This window comes from Mobula birostris, chromosome 9, assembly GCF_030028105.1.
Source record: "Mobula birostris isolate sMobBir1 chromosome 9, sMobBir1.hap1, whole genome shotgun sequence".
NCBI classification, from domain to species: Eukaryota; Metazoa; Chordata; class Chondrichthyes; order Myliobatiformes; family Myliobatidae; genus Mobula; species Mobula birostris.
Genome location: NC_092378.1, coordinates 30,412,795 through 30,429,907, shown reverse-complemented (window position 1 = coordinate 30,429,907; position 17,113 = coordinate 30,412,795). Strand labels below are relative to the sequence as shown.

The window sequence follows — 17,113 nt, the reverse complement described above, 5'->3', positions numbered from 1 at the left end:
GTTTTTTCAGAGAGAGAGAGAGCCCGCAACGTACGTCACGACCAGCATATTTCCATATATAACAAAGGCTAAAAAAAATCATAAGAAATGCGCAAGAAAGGATAGAAAAAGTTAAAAAAAACGAAAATTGAAAGGGAGAGAAGGGGAAAGCGACTGTAGATGAACAGATTTTGCAGAGTCGGGAATGTTTTTGTCCATGAATGGTGGTAATAATAAACTGTACCCGCAAATTACCGTTTTAGGGCAGAATCATTTATAAACCTGTTGAAAATGAACCTGGGGTGATAATCATAAAGAATTACAAACTGGGATAGAAGCGACCGTTTCTCATTTTAAACTATAGCTTGCTTCGAATTTATTTTGGATTAATAATTTCCTTCGCAGATTTGCTTGAAAAAAAAGTTGGAAATTTCCTGTTAAGTTTCATAAAATAACGGCACGTTATTTCGGCGTTTATTTCAGTAAGTTTGTAGCCTTTAGACTTCATGCTACATTGTTATTGTTTTACCTCGATCACTGTGTGATGATTTTGATCTGTATGAACAGTGTGCAACATAAGTTTTTAACTGCGTGACAGTAATAAACCAATAGCATTTTCTCTAGTATTGATAATTAGTCTTTTGTAGCATTTTCTCTAGTATTGATAGTTAGTCTTTTGCTGTGCAATCTGCTAGCAATTCCGGTATCTATCTGATATGATTTGTGAAAGTGTGATATTGTAACCTATTCGAAGATGACGCAGTCATGAACATTCATTATATTCTGTTCAATCCGGCAAAACGAATTTACATGTCACTGAGGTGTTGTTTAAAGCCTTCCTCACCCGCCTGATCTTCCAGCCTGATACTTCAAATGTTTTCCTTTAATGAACCGTGTGAGTAAACAATCCTTGTGCTGACACACCCTTGTGCAATCTCTCGCAGCGTCAGGAGTAATGTCTCTGAAGTTAGCACTAACGTCCTTTCAAAAAGTTATGCCATTTTCCAGAAAGGTACTGGAAACCGCATTCAGTCGGCTCGCACAGCCTCGGAAACGCAACCTGTCCGCTTCCCGATGGGACCACTGTCAATTCAGTGCCGTTGTTTACACCTTACTGAGCACCATCACCGGACATCAGCCCTTAAAGGCACACTCCTCATGGCAAACAAAAAATCAGCAATACCTGCGATAGCTGCTAGTGAGGGGAAAGAGTGTGCAGGGAAAAGGGGGAGTGCTCCATAATTTACTGAGGATGGACAAGTCCTTGCCAATGAGATCTATACCAGGATGGATGAGACGACAGGAGACCAACCTGGCACACTGCTGTAAGAGCCTGTCTGCAAGTGGTGTCAGTCCTCACCTTCAGCAGTATTTTGGAGCAAAGCCAGAGGAGATACTGAATCAAAGTGATCATGAGATCAGCAATACACACACAGCTAATCTTATTCCATCCAAAATGACACCTTCTCTCCGGCTCCCTCTTGTTGCTGAGTGCCGTTGAGTCACCATCAACTCATGGCGACCCTACGGATAATGTAGTTGTCCATGGAGTTTTCATGGTGAGCAACACACACACACACACACACACACACACACACACACACACAATGCAGGCCAGGCAGCATCTGTGGAAAAGAGTACAGTCAGCGTTTTGGGTTGAGACCCTTCATCAGGGGTGGAGAAAAAAAGATGAGACCCTTCATCAGAGTTCGAAAGTGGCGGGAGGGAAGGAAGAAACACAAGGTTAGAGGTGAAACTGGGCGTGGGGGGGAGAGTTGAAGTAAACAGCTGGGAAGCTGATTGGTGAAAGGCTGGAGAAGGGGGAGCACAGAAGACAATAGAAGAAAGACCAGAGGGAGGTGGAAGACAATGGAAGGAACACCAGAGGGAGTTGATCGGCAGGTAAGGAGGTAATGTGAGGGAGGGAAATGGGAATGGAGAATGGGGGGGGGGGCACTACCGGAAGTTTAAAGAATCGATGTTCATGCCATCAGGTTGGAGGCTACCCAGACAAAATATAAGGTGCTGCTCCTCCAAACTGAGTGTGGCCTCATCGCAACAGTAGAGGAGGCCATGGACTGCCATGCCAGAATGGGACTGGGAAGTGCAATTAAAATGGTGGCCACTGGGAGATCCCGCTTTTTCTGGGGGACGGATAGTAGGTGCTTGTGAAGCGGTCTGCCAATTTATGTTGGGTCTCACCGAAATACAGGAGGCCACATTGGGAGTATTGGATACAGTAGATGATTCCAACAGACTCACAGGTGAAGGGTAGTGAGGGAGGAGGTGTAGGGGCAGGTGAAGCAATTGTTCCGCTTGCAAGGATAAGTGCCAGGAGGGAGATCAGTGGGGAGGGACGAATGGACAAGGGAGTCACATAAGGAGCAATCCGTGCGGAGAGCAGAAAGTGGGGAGGAGGGAAAGATGTGCTTGGTGGTGGGATCTTGCTGGAAATGGAGGAAGTTATGGAGAATTATTTGCTAGATGTGGAGGCTGGTGGGGTGGTAGGCAAGGACGAGGAACTCTGTCTCTAGTAGGGTAGCAGGAGGATGGGCTGAGGGCAGGTGTAAGCAAAATGGAAGAGATGTGGCTGAGGGCAGCGTTGATGGTGGAGGAATGGAGGACCCTTTCTTTGAAGAAGGAGGACATCCCCTTCGTGCTGGAATGAAAAACCTCATCCTGAGAGCAGATGTGGCAGAGACGGAGGAATTGAGAAAAGGGGATGGCATTTTTACAGGTAACAGAGTGGGAAGTGATATAGCTGTGAGAGTCAGTGGGTTACAAGTGCTACACCTGCCCCTACACCTCCTCCCTCACTATCATTCAGGGCCCTAAACAGTCCTTCCAGGTGAGGCGACATGTGAGTCTGTTGGGGTCACCTACTGTATCTGGTACTCCTGGTGTGGTTTCATTCCCATTTCCCTCTCTCACCTTATTTTCTTACCTGCCCATCACAGCTCCTCCCCTTTTCTTTCTTCCATGGACTTCTGTCCTCTCTTATCAGATTCCCCTTTCTCCAGCCCTTTATCTCTTTCACCAATCAACTTCCCAGATCTTTACTTCACCCCTCCCCCTCCTCCCGGTTTCACCTATCACCTCCCCCACCTTCTAACACTGACTTTTCATCTCTTCTCCTCTAGTCTTGATGAAGGATCTCGGCCCAAATTGTTCCTATACTCTTTTCCATAGATGCTGCCTGGCCTGCTGAGTTCCTCCAGCATTTTGTGTGCTTGCTTGGATCTCCAGCATCTGCAGATTTTCCCTCATGAAGCAGATTACAAGGCCTTTCTTCCTCGGAGATAGTGCTGCTGTCCAGGTTGGGACCCGGCCTGATTTGGACTCAGGACCATCCACCATGGAGTCCACCACTAGCTGCCCCTGTCCTCTCAGTCATCCTAGTTTAGATCTCACTGGCAAGGATTCCTACATCCTTCAACAATGTACCTGCTCCACTATCCACTCAGAGGTCAATCCTCTAAAGGGCCAATCATGAAAACTGGGAAAAATATCCTTCATCTGCTCTGTTTAGATCAGGGGTTCCCAACCTTTTTCATTCCATGGACCCCATAAGCCATTAACCAAGGGGTCTGTGGACCCCAGGTTGGGAACTCCTGGTTTAGACAAAAGCAGTGAGGAACTGGGGGTGAGGAGGGCTTCCACATGAGGGTGGGCTAGGGGGGGACAGAGTGGACAATGAGTGGACAAGTTCAGAAGGCGCAGTACGACCAAGAACATTGGTGTATCACAAAAAAAACTGTAGGTGCTGGAAATATGAAATAAAAGAGGGAAAAGACTTGTAATACTCAGCAGCAGGACTCTGCTTACATACACACAGAGCACAGCTTTTTACAGGGACCATCAATCGCTTGTGCATTTGCTTGCGGTTCGCTTGGAGAACAGTCGGTTGTGGGGAATTGCTGAGCGGCCTTTGGAGAAGTTGTCAAATTTGCAAAACTCTTCAGGAGTTGTTCTGACTGAAGTTAAATTACACACTCACCTCTAAAGTTTAGCCAAACCTTACTTCTACCTGTCTAAATATCCTAATGGCTCTTCCTTAAGGTGCTGCTTGAGAGAGAAGATGATTCCTGGGCTTGGTTACCCGTAAGAAAAGTAAGCTGGAGGAGCCCCTACCTGTACGGGCCACAGAGAACAACGATGTATCATAAAAATTTGCTGGTCCATTCACAGCTGTCACACACTACAGACACAGCAGCAGAGGACCGATAGAGCTGTGCTGCCTGTGATAGTGAAGGTGAAAAAGGCCAAAGATGTCCATACCTCTGAGATCTCCTGGGCTTTGCCAGAGACATCAGCTATATTTCACATTATTGTAAAAAAAAATGTCATGAAGGCTTAATAGTCTGACAGCAAAATTAATCACTTTCTCTCTCTCTTGAGGGCCCAGGCAGAAGGCGGGCATGCACTTAAAAGAATTGTGTACGTCCCAATGCAGAGGGTGGATACATGTTACCTTGACAATACGAGAATGTTCAGGAACCACAGTGTTTTGCCAGTGGGTTTATGACCAGATTGTGCTGGTCATCGCTGTTGGAAGAGCAGAGAGGAATCTAGCACCCTGCTTCAGTTTACCATGCCTTCAGTCCATAAGCCCCCATGCCAGACCGTAGGTACCGACCAGAAGACAAGCGGCTGGGTTGGAGGAGCAACACCTCATATACCGTCTGAGCAGTCTCCAGCCCCTTGACATGAATATTGAATTCTCCAACTTCTGGTAATTCCCTCCCCCTCCCTTCCCCTATCCGAGTTTCACTCTGCCCCCTCCCCCAGCTGCCTATCACTTCCCTCATGGTTCCACCTCCTTCTACTACCCATCGTGCTTTCCCCTATTCTTTCTTCACCTTTCCTGCCTATCCTCTCCCTGCTTCCCCTCCCCCACCCCTTGATCTTTCCCCTTACTGATTTTTCACCTGGAACCTACCAGCCTTCTCCTTCCCACCCTCCCCCCACCTTCTTTATAGGGCCCCTGTGCCCTCCCCCTTCAGTCCTGACGAAGGGTTCCGGCCCAAAATGTCGACTGATCATCTCCACGGATGCTGCCCGACCTGCTGAGTTCCTCCAGCGTGTTGTGAGTGTTGCTTTGACCCTGGCATCTGCAGAGTATTTTGTGTAAGCGACTGGGTACAATTGCAATTCAAAGCCCACACACTACTCAGAGGAGAGGAAGGGGCTGGAAATCTGAGTGGGCTGAATGGCCGAATTCTGCTGCTCTATCTATGGAATTGAAGCGGACAATGGAGACTTGGAATATCAGGGGGTTATTTTGTTCTAATCAGATTGTTATTCCATGAGCAGCATCCCAGTTTTCTATTTTATTGGAAGTCCAAATCCAATCCCTCTATTGCTGATTATCTCATCATCCACCTGATCTCAATTACCACAAATAGAGGACCACACCAAATCAACACAAAAGCAACATATAGGCATCTGAACCATGGCAGAAAGCACGGAAGCCACTAAAGCACCCTGATGTGTCCCATCAGGGCCTCCCTTCAATGTGCCTTTGTCTGTCTTGGTGCTCCTTGGCAGAACGTCCCACTTGGCTGGTTGAATGGTGTAGACTGTGGCCCAGGGGGCTACAGAATGACCGAAAATTGTCCTGGGCCCACGAGGCCTGGTGATATACTGTAACTCTTCACCGTGAGCAGCAACAGTTAGGTCTAGCTCACTGGCAGGCAATAGGAGCTGCAGGGGTGTAGCCAGAGGCTGACAGCGTGTGTGGAAGGGAAAAGAGGTTGCGGGGGCTCGCAGCAGTGGTCAGGTTTCTGGCATCATGACTGGCTCTGAATCTCAGAGGGAAAGCCTTCAGTCAGACCACAGGTACTGAGAGAAGACTCAACAGTGAGATTCTGTGGCTGCAGGAAAGATGCCAGGTTGGTTTGTTGCCTCCCAGATACTGGGGTCGAGGATATCTTCAAGCAGCTGCAGAAAGTTTTAGAGCAGGAGGATGGATAGCTAGAGGTCGTTTTACATGTTGGTACAAATCGAATTACCAATCTAATATTGAAAGGCCTAGATGGAGTGGATAGGGAGAGAATGTTTCCCGTAGTGGGGTTGGAGGACATAGCCTCAGAACAGAGGGACAGCCGTTTAGAACAGAGATGAGAAGGAATTGCTTTAGCCAGATGATGGTGAATCTGTGGTATTCATTGTCACAGACAGCTGAGTAGGCCAAGTCATTGGATATATTGAAAGTGGAGGCTGATAGGTTCTTGATTAGCCAGGGTGTCAGAGGTTACGGGAAAAGGCAGGAGAATGGGGTTGAGCCATGATGGAATTGCGCTGCAGACTCAATGTGCTGAGTGGCCTAATCCTGCTCCTGTGTCTTATGGTCTACAAATGACATGGGTAGAAAACGATGAGCTGCTGCAGAATAGTAAAGGAGTTCAGTAAGAGATTATGAAGAAGGTGCTCAAGGATAGAGATCTACAGGTTACTCCCAGTGCCATGGGCAAGTGACATCATAAGTAGAAAGGAAAGCCGGGTGAGTGAGGAGATGGTGCAGGGGGCAGGGATTCAGGTTCTTGGACCATTGGCGTCTCTTCTTGGGTAGAGGCAATCTGTATAGGAGGGATAGGTGGCAATTGAACTAGATAGGGGCCAATATCCTTGCAGAGAAATTTGCTATTACTACATGGCAGAATTTAAACTAGATTGGCAGGAGTGGGACTCTGATCAGGAGCAAGTCATGGGATAAGGTAGTAGCTAACAAGAACAAGTTTAGTAATCAGTATAGCAAAAGACACGGCAAAGGCAGGGAAAGAGATATGTGTTTTCATTTCCATGTCTGAGATTTAACAGGTAAAGCAGACAAATTCAGAGGGTGGATTAGCTTTGAGGAGTGGGTTGTCACAGAAACGTGGCTGAGAAAAGGGCAGGACTGATAGCTCAATGTTCCAATATACAGATGGTACAGGTGTGATGGAGGTTCAAGTACGCTAGGGTGAGGAGGTGGTCGGCATGGAAGTTATAACAGCAGAAATTAGAGATGACATTCCAGGGGATTATCCAATGAGTCCATATGGTTAGGACTTAGAAACAAGGGGAGCGTCACTCTACGGGGTTGTATTATAGACCCACCCCAGAAATTAGTGGGAACGTGGGTTAGGTGTGTAGAGAAATTTCTCATAGTTGTAAAAACAATAGGGTTGTATTAGAGGGTGACTTAAATGTTGCCCGTATTGACTAGGCCAAACAGAGTATTAAGGACCTGAATGGGGTGAAATTCATGAAGTATGTCAGGACGTTTCCTGAGTCTATATATAGAGGGGCCTACTCTGGACGGTGGAATATTGGACCTCCTGTTATAGAATGAAGCAGGACAAATAATTGAAGAGGCAGTCAAGGAACACTTTAAACCCAGAGACCATAATTCTATTAGTTTTAAGATAGTGATGGAAAAGAATAGGTCAGGTCCACAGGCCAGTGTCCTAAATTGGAGCAGAGCTAGTTTTGGGAGGATTAGACAGGGTCATACAGAGGTCGATTGAGTGAGACTGAAGAAAAAGAGATGAATAGCAAGTGGAGGCTTTTAAGAATGTGATAGTAGGTATTCAGGAGCAGCAAGTTCCTGTTAGGGTGAAAGTTAGATCTGGCAAGTTTGGGGGATATTGGCTGACAAGAGATATTGAGGCTCTGATTAAGAAAAGGAAGGAAACATACATTGAGTTTAGGAGGTCAGGATTAAATAAATCATTTGATGACTATAAAAACATAAAGAATACTGTTAAATTGGAAATCAGGAGAACAGAGACAGTATTTATATAATTTACATATTCCTATTTAATTATTTATGGTTTTACTACTATTTAATTATTATGGTGCAACTGTGACGAAAACCAATTTCCCTCGGGATCAATAAAGTATGACTATGACTATGAGATTAATCTAACAGGTAAGGTTCAGGGATATTCAAAAAGGTTCTTCAATTATGCTAAGAGCGGAAGAGTGGCTAGCAAGAGAGTAGCTGGACTGCCTATGTCTTGAGCTGCAGGAAATGGGTGGGATTTTTAACAGATATTTCTCCTTGGTCTCCTGAGGGTGAAATTGTGGTTGCACCAGAAATAAAGGGAACAAGTGAAGACGTTCTGGAGGACATTTATATTACCTGGGAGGAGGTATTTGCAGCCTTACAGCATATTAAGGTGGAATAAATTCCCAAGGACCTTGTGGGAGGTCAGAGAGAAAATTGCAGAGACGCTTCTGGAAGAATCCTCTTCATTATTAACCAGTTATGAGGTTCCCAAAGATCGGAAGCATTAACATAGAAAATAGGTGCAGGAGTAGGCCATTCGGCCCTTCGAGCCTGCACCGCCATTCGGTGGCTAATATTGTTTCATTGTTTACAAAAGGGTAGCTGGGGGACTACAGGTTGGTCAGCCTGACATCAGTAGTGGGGAAGCTACTGGAGGGGACTCTGAAGGACAGGGTGCAGCAGCATTTGGGTAGAGCGGGTCTGATTAGGAGCCAGCATAGGTCTGTGCATAGAAGGTTGTGCTTGATGAACCTTTTAGAGATTTTCAAACAAATAACCAAAAAGATAGATAAGGGTAGGGCAGTGGACTTTAGCAAGGCCTTCAACAAAGTCCTGCATGGTAGGCTGGTCTGGAAGATTAGGTCCGATGTAATCCAGAGAGAGCTGGTTAGGTGGATTTAAAATTGACTGGGAGGGAAGAAGCAGTGGGTCGAGGGTGAAAGTTATTTCTTTGAATGGAGAGCTGTGATTAGAGGTGTGCCATGGGGCCTTCGTTATTCGTCAGCTATATAATGGTTTGTATACAAATGCGCCAAGCTTGATCAGTAAATTTGTGGATCTCAGAGAATTCAGAGGTGTTGTTGATAGTGAAGAAGGTTATCAGAAGTTACAAGGGAATCTGGATTGGTTAGGGAAGTGGGTTGAGGAGTGGCAAATGGACTTCAGTACAGTACGAGACAATGCATTTTGGAAAGCCAACCAGCAAAGAATTTATACTATAAAATAGTAGAACATTAGGGAGTGCAACAGAACAGAGGGACCTCAGAGTGCAAGTACACAGTTCACTGAAAGCAATATCACAGGTTGACAGGCTGGTGAATAAGGTCTTTAGCACACTGGCCTTCATCAGTCAGTGCATTAAATATAGGAGTTAGGACATTATGTCGCTGGTGAGATTGCACCTGGAGTACTGTATAAAATTTTGGTCACCCTATTATAGAAGGGATGTGGTTAAACTGCAGAAACGGCTGACAAGAACATTGCCAGGATTAGAGGCCAGAGGCGTGAGGCCTGAAATTTGAATCACATTGAGCTCCTGATGTGACATTCTTAACTCACCTCAGATTGCTCGTACCGTGGATGTTTTCATGGAAACAGATCATGCATATTTAACCATCAAATATGTCAGAATCCTCTCCAGGTGCTTCAAGAATTCTGAAAGCACAGAAATCATCACTCTTTATAATCAGTTTACGTGGACAGACACATCTGATTTATTGAAATTCAGTGACAAAAGAAGTTTAAAAATAAATTGGTGAACTTTAATCATCATATTTTGTAGTTATGACATTCCAAGTGTTAATTATCATGTCAAATAAAGGTTATTAATGAGCAAAGCCATATTAAAGAAGAGCTGATTACTGTTTTAATGCTTGTTCCAACGACATGATATTTTACCTCTGTGGGTACTCAGTCTACAGACTAATAAAAGGAAGAACAAATTATTGTTATGCTTGATTACTTTCAGGCTGTTTGGAGCTGATTTGCAAATTGGGATTCACAGTACAACTCATTACATTACGAGAAACGGACAAAAAGTGATGGTGCCTGGAGAGTTATAGCTTTTATTTTGCAAGTCTGATTTAAGTTAAGTTTGCCATTCCAGATTATTTCCATATGAATCATAAAATTATGGCCTGTGTTGGGAGACGTTTTTGTTATCTGGGGCTGATGCTTCACTGCAATACTGAAAGAATGGTGTGTTTTATGTTTGCAAGATATGTTATCTTCTGAATGAGATTTTATTGTAAAGTCCTGTCTACTTATTGCAGTGGCTCAGAATTAAAGACCGTTTCTCAGTTTGTCATTGTTTTAATGGAATGTGGGCAGAGCTGGGTAGACAAGCATTTATTTTTTGTTGTTTTTGTGTATCAAAATAAACTTTAATAATAATTTAAAAACAAATACAAGAATAAACAAATGTTTATGTTTTTCATAATGCCTCACATTCATAGTCAATGCTTTAAGTAGTGTTCTATTGGATTGGTTGGTTAAGTCCATCACCCCTATTGGGACATAGACAGCCAACATCAGCTTGCCAGAGTCCTCTATCCTGGACCAGTCACTCTGGTTGCGCACCCCCCCTCCCCACCCACCGGGTGTAGCTTATCTTTGAAGGTCCTTCCTCTCCCAGGGATGAGGTCTTTGGAGCTTCTATTAGCATCTCCGTACCTCTTTGCTTTCACGGGATGGGGTTGCTAGCCCCATGGCCAACCCTCCTCCTTTCAAAGATGGGCTTGGGACCGTCCATGTCAGGGTTCTATTACATTCCTCAAAACTCATAGGACTGTTACCACCCAAGCAGCTCCCTGGGATGGTACACAACTACAAACATCGAGGGGCTCCCTCACCCAGTCTGGACTCTCCTTGTCCAGTAGCAGATTTTCTTTTTAGCATTGCTCCTGAACTGAATGGCTTGTGGTTTTTTTTTAAAGAAGGTGTTCAAGAATCAACCACCTTGTTGTGGATCTGGAATCACATTTAAGTCAGGCCAGGTAAGTACGGCAGGTAGTACTTGCAATGGTTCAATAGTTTCATAATCATAAGATACGGGAGCAGAATTAAGCCATTTGGCTCATTGAGTCTGCTCCACCATTTCATCAAGGCTGATCCAATTTTCCTCTCATCTCCAATCTCCTACCTTCTTCCTGTATCCCTTCATGCCCTGACCAATCAAGAATCTATCAACCTCTGCCTTAATATACATAAAGACTTGCCCTCCACAGCTGCCTGTAGCAACAAATTCCACAGATTCACTACTCTCTGGCTAAAGAAATTCCTCTGCACCTCCATTCTATAAGGGCACCCCTCTATTCTGAGGCCATGTCCTCTAGTCTACACTCTCCCATTATAGGAAACATCCTTTCCACATCCACTCTGTCAAAGCCTTTCACCATTCAATAGATTTCAATGAGGTTGCCCCTCATTCTTCTGAGTTCTAGTGAATACAGGCCCAGAGCCATCAAACTCTCTTCATATGACAAACTTTTCAATCCTGGAATCATTTTCGTGAATGTCCTTTGAACGCTCTCCAGTTTCAGCACATCCTTTCTAAGATAAGGAGCCCAAAACTGCTCACAATACTCCAAGTGAGGCCTCACCAGTGCTTTATAAAAGCCTCAACATTACATCCTTGCATTTGTATTCTAGTCCTCTTGAAATGAATGCTAATATCGCATTTGCCTTCCTCACCGCAACTCAACCTGCAAATTAACCATTAGAGAAACCTGATTAAGGATTCCAAATCCTTTTGCACCTCAGTTTTTTTGTATTTTCTCTCCATTTAGAAAATAGTCAACCCTTTCATTTCTTCGACCAAAGTACGTGACATTGCACTTCCCGACATTGTATTTTGTCCGCCAATTCTTTGCCCATTCTCTTAATCTGTCTAAGTCCTTCTGTAGCCTACTTCCTCAAGACTATTTGCCCCTCCACCTACATTCATATTGTTTGCAAACTTTGCATCAAAGCCATCAATTCTATCACCCAAATCATTGATATGTAACGTAAAAAGAATTGGTCCCAACATAGACTCCACTGCAGAACACCACTGGTCACCAGCAGCCAACCAGAAAAGGCTCCCTTTATTCCCATTCTTTGACTCCTGCCAATCAGCCACAGCTTTATCCATGTGAGAATCTTTCCTGTAATATCATGGGTTTGTAGCTTGTTAAGCAGCCTCATGTGTGGCACCTTGTCAAAGGCCTTCTGAAAGTCAAGTACACAACATCAACTGATTCTCCTTTGTCTACCCTGCTTGTTATTTCTTCAAAAATTCCAACAGATTTGTCAGGCAAGATTTTCCCTTGAGGAAACCATGCTGACTATGGCCTATATTATCAATGGCCCCCAAATACCCTGAGCTGTCATCCTTAATAATCGACTCCAACATCTTCCCGATCACTGAGGTACTAACTGGCCTATGGTTTCCTTTCTTCTGTCTTTCAATTTTCAATTTTCCAGTCTTCTGAAACCTTTCCAGAATCTAGTGATTCTTGAAAGATCATTACTAATGCCTCCACAATCTCTTCAGCCACATCTTTCAGATCTCTGGTGTGTACACCGTCTGGTCCAAATAACTTATCTACCTTCAGTCCTTTCAGTTTCCCAAGAACCTTCACTCTAGTTATGGTAACATCACACACTTCATGACCCCTGATACCTGGAACTCCCACCATATTGCCAATGTCTTCCACGGTGAAGATTGATGCAAAATACTTATTCAGTTTGTCCCCTATTTCCTTGTCCCTCATTACTACCTCTCCTGCGTTGTTTTCCTGCAGTCTGATATGCACTCTCACTGCTCTTTTAAACCTTATGTATCTGAAGAAACTCTTGGTATCATCTTTTATATTACTGTCTAGTTTACTTTCGTATTTCATTTTTACCTTCTTAGTGATGTTTTTAGTTGCCATCTGTTGGATTTTAAAATCTTTCCAATCCTCTAACTTCCCATTAAGTTTTCCTCTATTATATGCCCTCTCTTTGGCTTTTAAGTTGGCTTTGACTCCTCTTGTTAGCAATGGCTGTGTCATCTTATTTCATTGGTAATAGTTCCAGATTTATTTTATCAACCAGATTTAAAAATCCCAATCTACCATTGTGGGATTTGAAATAATTGCTCTTGACGATTTTTTCCTGGCATCTGAAACACTGATCCAGCAGCTCTGCCACCTTGCTTCGATTCTAAAGTCATGCCAGCTCAATAAAGATTCAAGGACCTCCCTGGCAAGGCTCCTCTCTCAGCCAGCCTGAGTGAACAACATGTTGATTGGTCATTTGATCCCCGTCTCTTGAGGACATTTTAACACAAAATAGTGCCACCCTTGCCAGAATATATGCAGCCACTCCTACTGTTTACAAAAGATCCTGTTGTGAGGAACACTACGAGATGACAAGGTGGTGCTTAAGTACTTTAAAAATCTTTGTGAGGAAAGTTTCGCTAACTTGAGTACAAATAACACCTCGAGGAAACTTGATAAACAACTCTTGCCTCCATGGAAACCTGTTAAATTGCTTGCTGGTAACCTGGCAACAACTGGAAATGAGCAAGAACAACATTGTTCAACTTTATAGTCTATCGGGATTGGTGGAAGACTGTGTGAAGATGAAGCAAAGCGATTGCACAACAGTCCCTTGGGAAGTAATGCAACAAACTAGAGGAAGGGTCTCTGGAATACTTCAGTAAGTAACCTCAAAATATATTCATCCTTACCACACATCAAATGCTTTGTATTCTTAGCATTTTACACATTCAAATTACACTATTTGAATGAAAATCTTTGAAATTAAGCTATAAGAAAAAATGTTTTCAAAATGTTGTATTTCCTTTTGAACTTCTAGATCCAAACACTTAAATGAGTTGTATTTTACACAAATGCTTTTAATACAAGTGTTACTGTGGGTGCCTCTGTACAAACTGATGTATGCACTTCATATCCCTGCAGTCAAGCAGACAATGCTTACAAGGTATTCTATAATTATAACTGAACCTATACTTTTATTTCAGTAATATTTATCTTTTCCTTTATCACTTCCCAGGAGGTATTCTTCACTAGAAGCAGGTGTTGTTAGTACTTCTCATTCCGACATCCTCTTGATATCTTATTTCTTGATCATTTATATGCCATGCAGCACTTGACTCTAACTTGTGCTCAGAGTTTTGCCAGATCATTCTCCTGTACTCTCCCCCCAGTGATGTATTACTAGGCTTTAATAACTTGCTGCCAGATCTTCACTTATGCAAACATAAGTTTTTGTAAGTTATACTATTAATTTTTGTCTATGTTCATCATGATGCTAATCAGGAAATGTTATAAACCTAGTTTATCTTTTTAATTGAGCCAGGTTACATAACTAATATTGACTTATAATGAAATTCTCAGTCAGGTCTTAATGAGTGTGATACTGTAAATAAGTTAGTACATCTTGCTGGAAATCATCAGCAGATTAACAACATGTTAATAACTAAATTTGTATATAACTAAAGATTTTATATTTAAGAGGATATTAATTGCAGAAATACTCCATAATTATTTGCTGCTGCATTAAGACTGAAAACTGCAACTTTATTGGATTATCTAACGGTGTATTTGCCAATTGAAGCAATATTGTGAGTTTCCCATTGGTATTATCCTGTGTTCATTTGTAGATTTTGTCACCTTGGATGATTGAACGTCAATGAAATAATTTGCAGATGATCCCAATTGACATGCTATTAGCATGAAGCAGTTATTCCTCTATGAGTTTGGTGACTGACGCTCCAAAATACGAACAGAAGTGCTTGAGCAAGAACTGAGGCTTCCAGCAAAGGGGTTCAGCTACACAAACAATGGCTAAGATAAGGAACGGGAGTAAATCTGGAGTAAAATTGAATGACAAAAGCAGAGAAAATCACAAAGGGAAAAGAAAGCAAAAGTTTGCAGTCAGTACGGAGGGAACGTGGCTTAAAGAAATGATGCCAGTTTCAAAGCAACAACATGAAGGAACACGTCAAATGAATACTGGTAGCTTTGGTACTTCAAAATTAATTGTATCCGACTGTGAAAATCCTGAAGTTTTTGAAGGTGGTGAAAAAATGCACATTCAATCCCCACCACGTCCAGCGAAGGAGAGCAAGATTAAGAAAAGAAGAAAGCACAGAGCAAACAAAAGGGAAAGATCGCAAGTTCATAAAAAGAACCTTGGAAAGGCCAGATTTACCATTGCTGTGCTGAAGCCATTTGGCCTCCGCGTTCTCCGTTCCAGGACAAATTCATCTACAAATGTATCCATTCCGCACACTCAAAAGTGGAAAATGAAATTGAAAACCAAAAGTAAACGGCAGAGTGAAGACAGACAGAGGAGGAGGGGGATGGTGCCAACTGACAGTCATCTGGAAAATTCAAACAATAATACGATAAAGAAGTGGATTTGTCAAAAGAATGAGTTATTAAAAAAAGAAAGAGAAGCAAAGAGGAAGCAGAGAAGACTGGAGAGAGCTGCAGGTAAAAGGCAAGAACTAGATAAGCAGAAGAGGCAAAAGGAATCTGAAGAAAAGATAAAACTGTGGATGATGAAGAAAGGCATAATCAGAACACAGGACAGTAACAAGTGTACAGTTTCATTTGATGCAAATGCAGGTGGTCAGAATTCAAAGACATCGCCACCTATAATAGACCTGGTCAGAAAATCTCTCAGTCAAAGTCCAAGTAAGTCAATAAAGAGTGAAGTGCAGGTCTCTGATGAAAAGCTGGAGGTGAAACAGAAAAATAAACTCTTTCTTGGTACAGCAAAATCCAGAACAGGGATCTTGGCTTCTAAGGATCAAATGGTGAGTTTGTGCAAAATGATGTCAACATTGGATCAAGGTTCAGAGTGTGGCAATCTTGTGTCACAGAAGTCAAACAGCAAGAACAAATTAGTGCATCGAGACATCAATGAAAAATCACTTTCAACCTCAATGCCTATTAAATTAGAAAGGAAAAGCCCAGTGAGTTTGAGCAACATCTCTCAGGCCAAAGAACAGAACAATGATTGCAGCAGAATAGGGAAACATCTTGTGTACCAACTGCCATTCAATGAAAAGCTTTCAAGAAAAGCCAAGGAATTCAAGCAAGTTCAAGCAAAAATTGAGGAACAAAAGACTGAACTAGACAAAAATCTTCAAAGTGTCCCAGCATTAGCAACCAATCAAATTCAAAGTATAATGGATAATAAAAATAATGTCATCATAGCAATAGAGACAAATACATCACCTAACATCTTGTTGACATCCAAGTTTACTGATGCAATTTCAAATCCAAAATGGCTTCAGGAGGCTATGGTTACTCCAGCTGTAAAGAACTGGTTTGTGCACAGACTGGAAGAGCAAGCAATGCATGGTGCAGATAGTAATTCATTAGTACAAGATGTCCAGCTTTGCAAGGAGCACAAGCATAATATCTCTTCTTTGTATGGAAGGTCATTTAGAACAGCTGAAGAAAGATTATTAGCTTTGAAACAAAGTCACACTTTTAAAGATAAGGATGCCGGTGCTGGTGAAAGTTCAAAGATAACACTGTCTGCTCCTAATATAAACCTCTCTCAAAAACCAAGTTTATGGGGTAAGGAGAAGATAAAAGAATAAAGCAACTAACTTTCATATAGAGGGCTGGCAGCACTTTTAATCTTATTTTGTCACTCAGAGAAATTTGTACTCTTTGAGTAGCATGCATCAGATCAAATAACTGCATGAGTCATATTTGCTACCAAGTTCAAACAAACACATTTTTTACATGTTAAACTGATGGAAGTGTTGAGAACCAGAGCAGGGAGGACAAAAGGTGATTGAGAAAGCAACTAACGTTGACATTAGGAAAACTGACTTAGCCCAGTGCTTTGCTACCATTGGGAATTCACAGAATGATAGAATGGTGGGAGCACATTCAGCTATGGTTTTAGGAATTAGATAACTGCTTGAAGGTGAAAAAAATTCTTCAAAACTTTGGGTAAGAGCTAGGGAAAGCTGATATGGAAACAGTGGGCTAAATTGCCAGTCTCGCATTCTATGGAATTATTTTAAATGATTCCATGTAATAGTGTAACTAAACAATGAATTAATATTGCACGAATAAACTCTCTCTTTCACCTAATAATACTCATTGTATTTTTCTTAACCTGTGCTGAATGAAAAACCGAATAAGCTTTTGAAATTCAATTTTCTTAGGAACCAAACAATTACACCCATATTCAAAGAACTTGAAGCTACTTGTGTTTGTAATTAAAGAAAAAAGTGCATTGACATAAATGTCAGCTATTTATGGACAAGTACCACTGTATAATAATCAGAAGTTGTTTTGCTTATGTAAATAAGGATATAACTGATTATTTAATGGTGTACAA

The 17,113-nt window shown here is 42.4% G+C and overlaps 1 protein-coding gene across 1 annotated transcript; it reads left to right on the top strand.

Moving 5' to 3' along the window:
* Positions 1 to 13,348: 13,348 nt before the first annotated feature.
* On the top strand, positions 13,349 to 16,837 carry LOC140202629 (uncharacterized). Its single transcript, XM_072267708.1, has 2 exons — positions 13,349 to 13,435; positions 14,403 to 16,837. Exon 2 carries the CDS (start codon positions 14,583 to 14,585, stop codon positions 16,356 to 16,358), a length of 1,776 nt encoding a protein of 591 aa, XP_072123809.1. The 5' UTR covers positions 13,349 to 13,435; positions 14,403 to 14,582; the 3' UTR covers positions 16,359 to 16,837.
* Positions 16,838 to 17,113: the final 276 nt, after the last annotated feature.

Excerpts from the sequence above, each read along its gene's own strand:
- LOC140202629 (XM_072267708.1), top strand. The coding sequence starts at position 14,583 with ATGGCTAAGATAAGGAACGGGAGTAAATCTGGAGTAAAATTGAATGAC.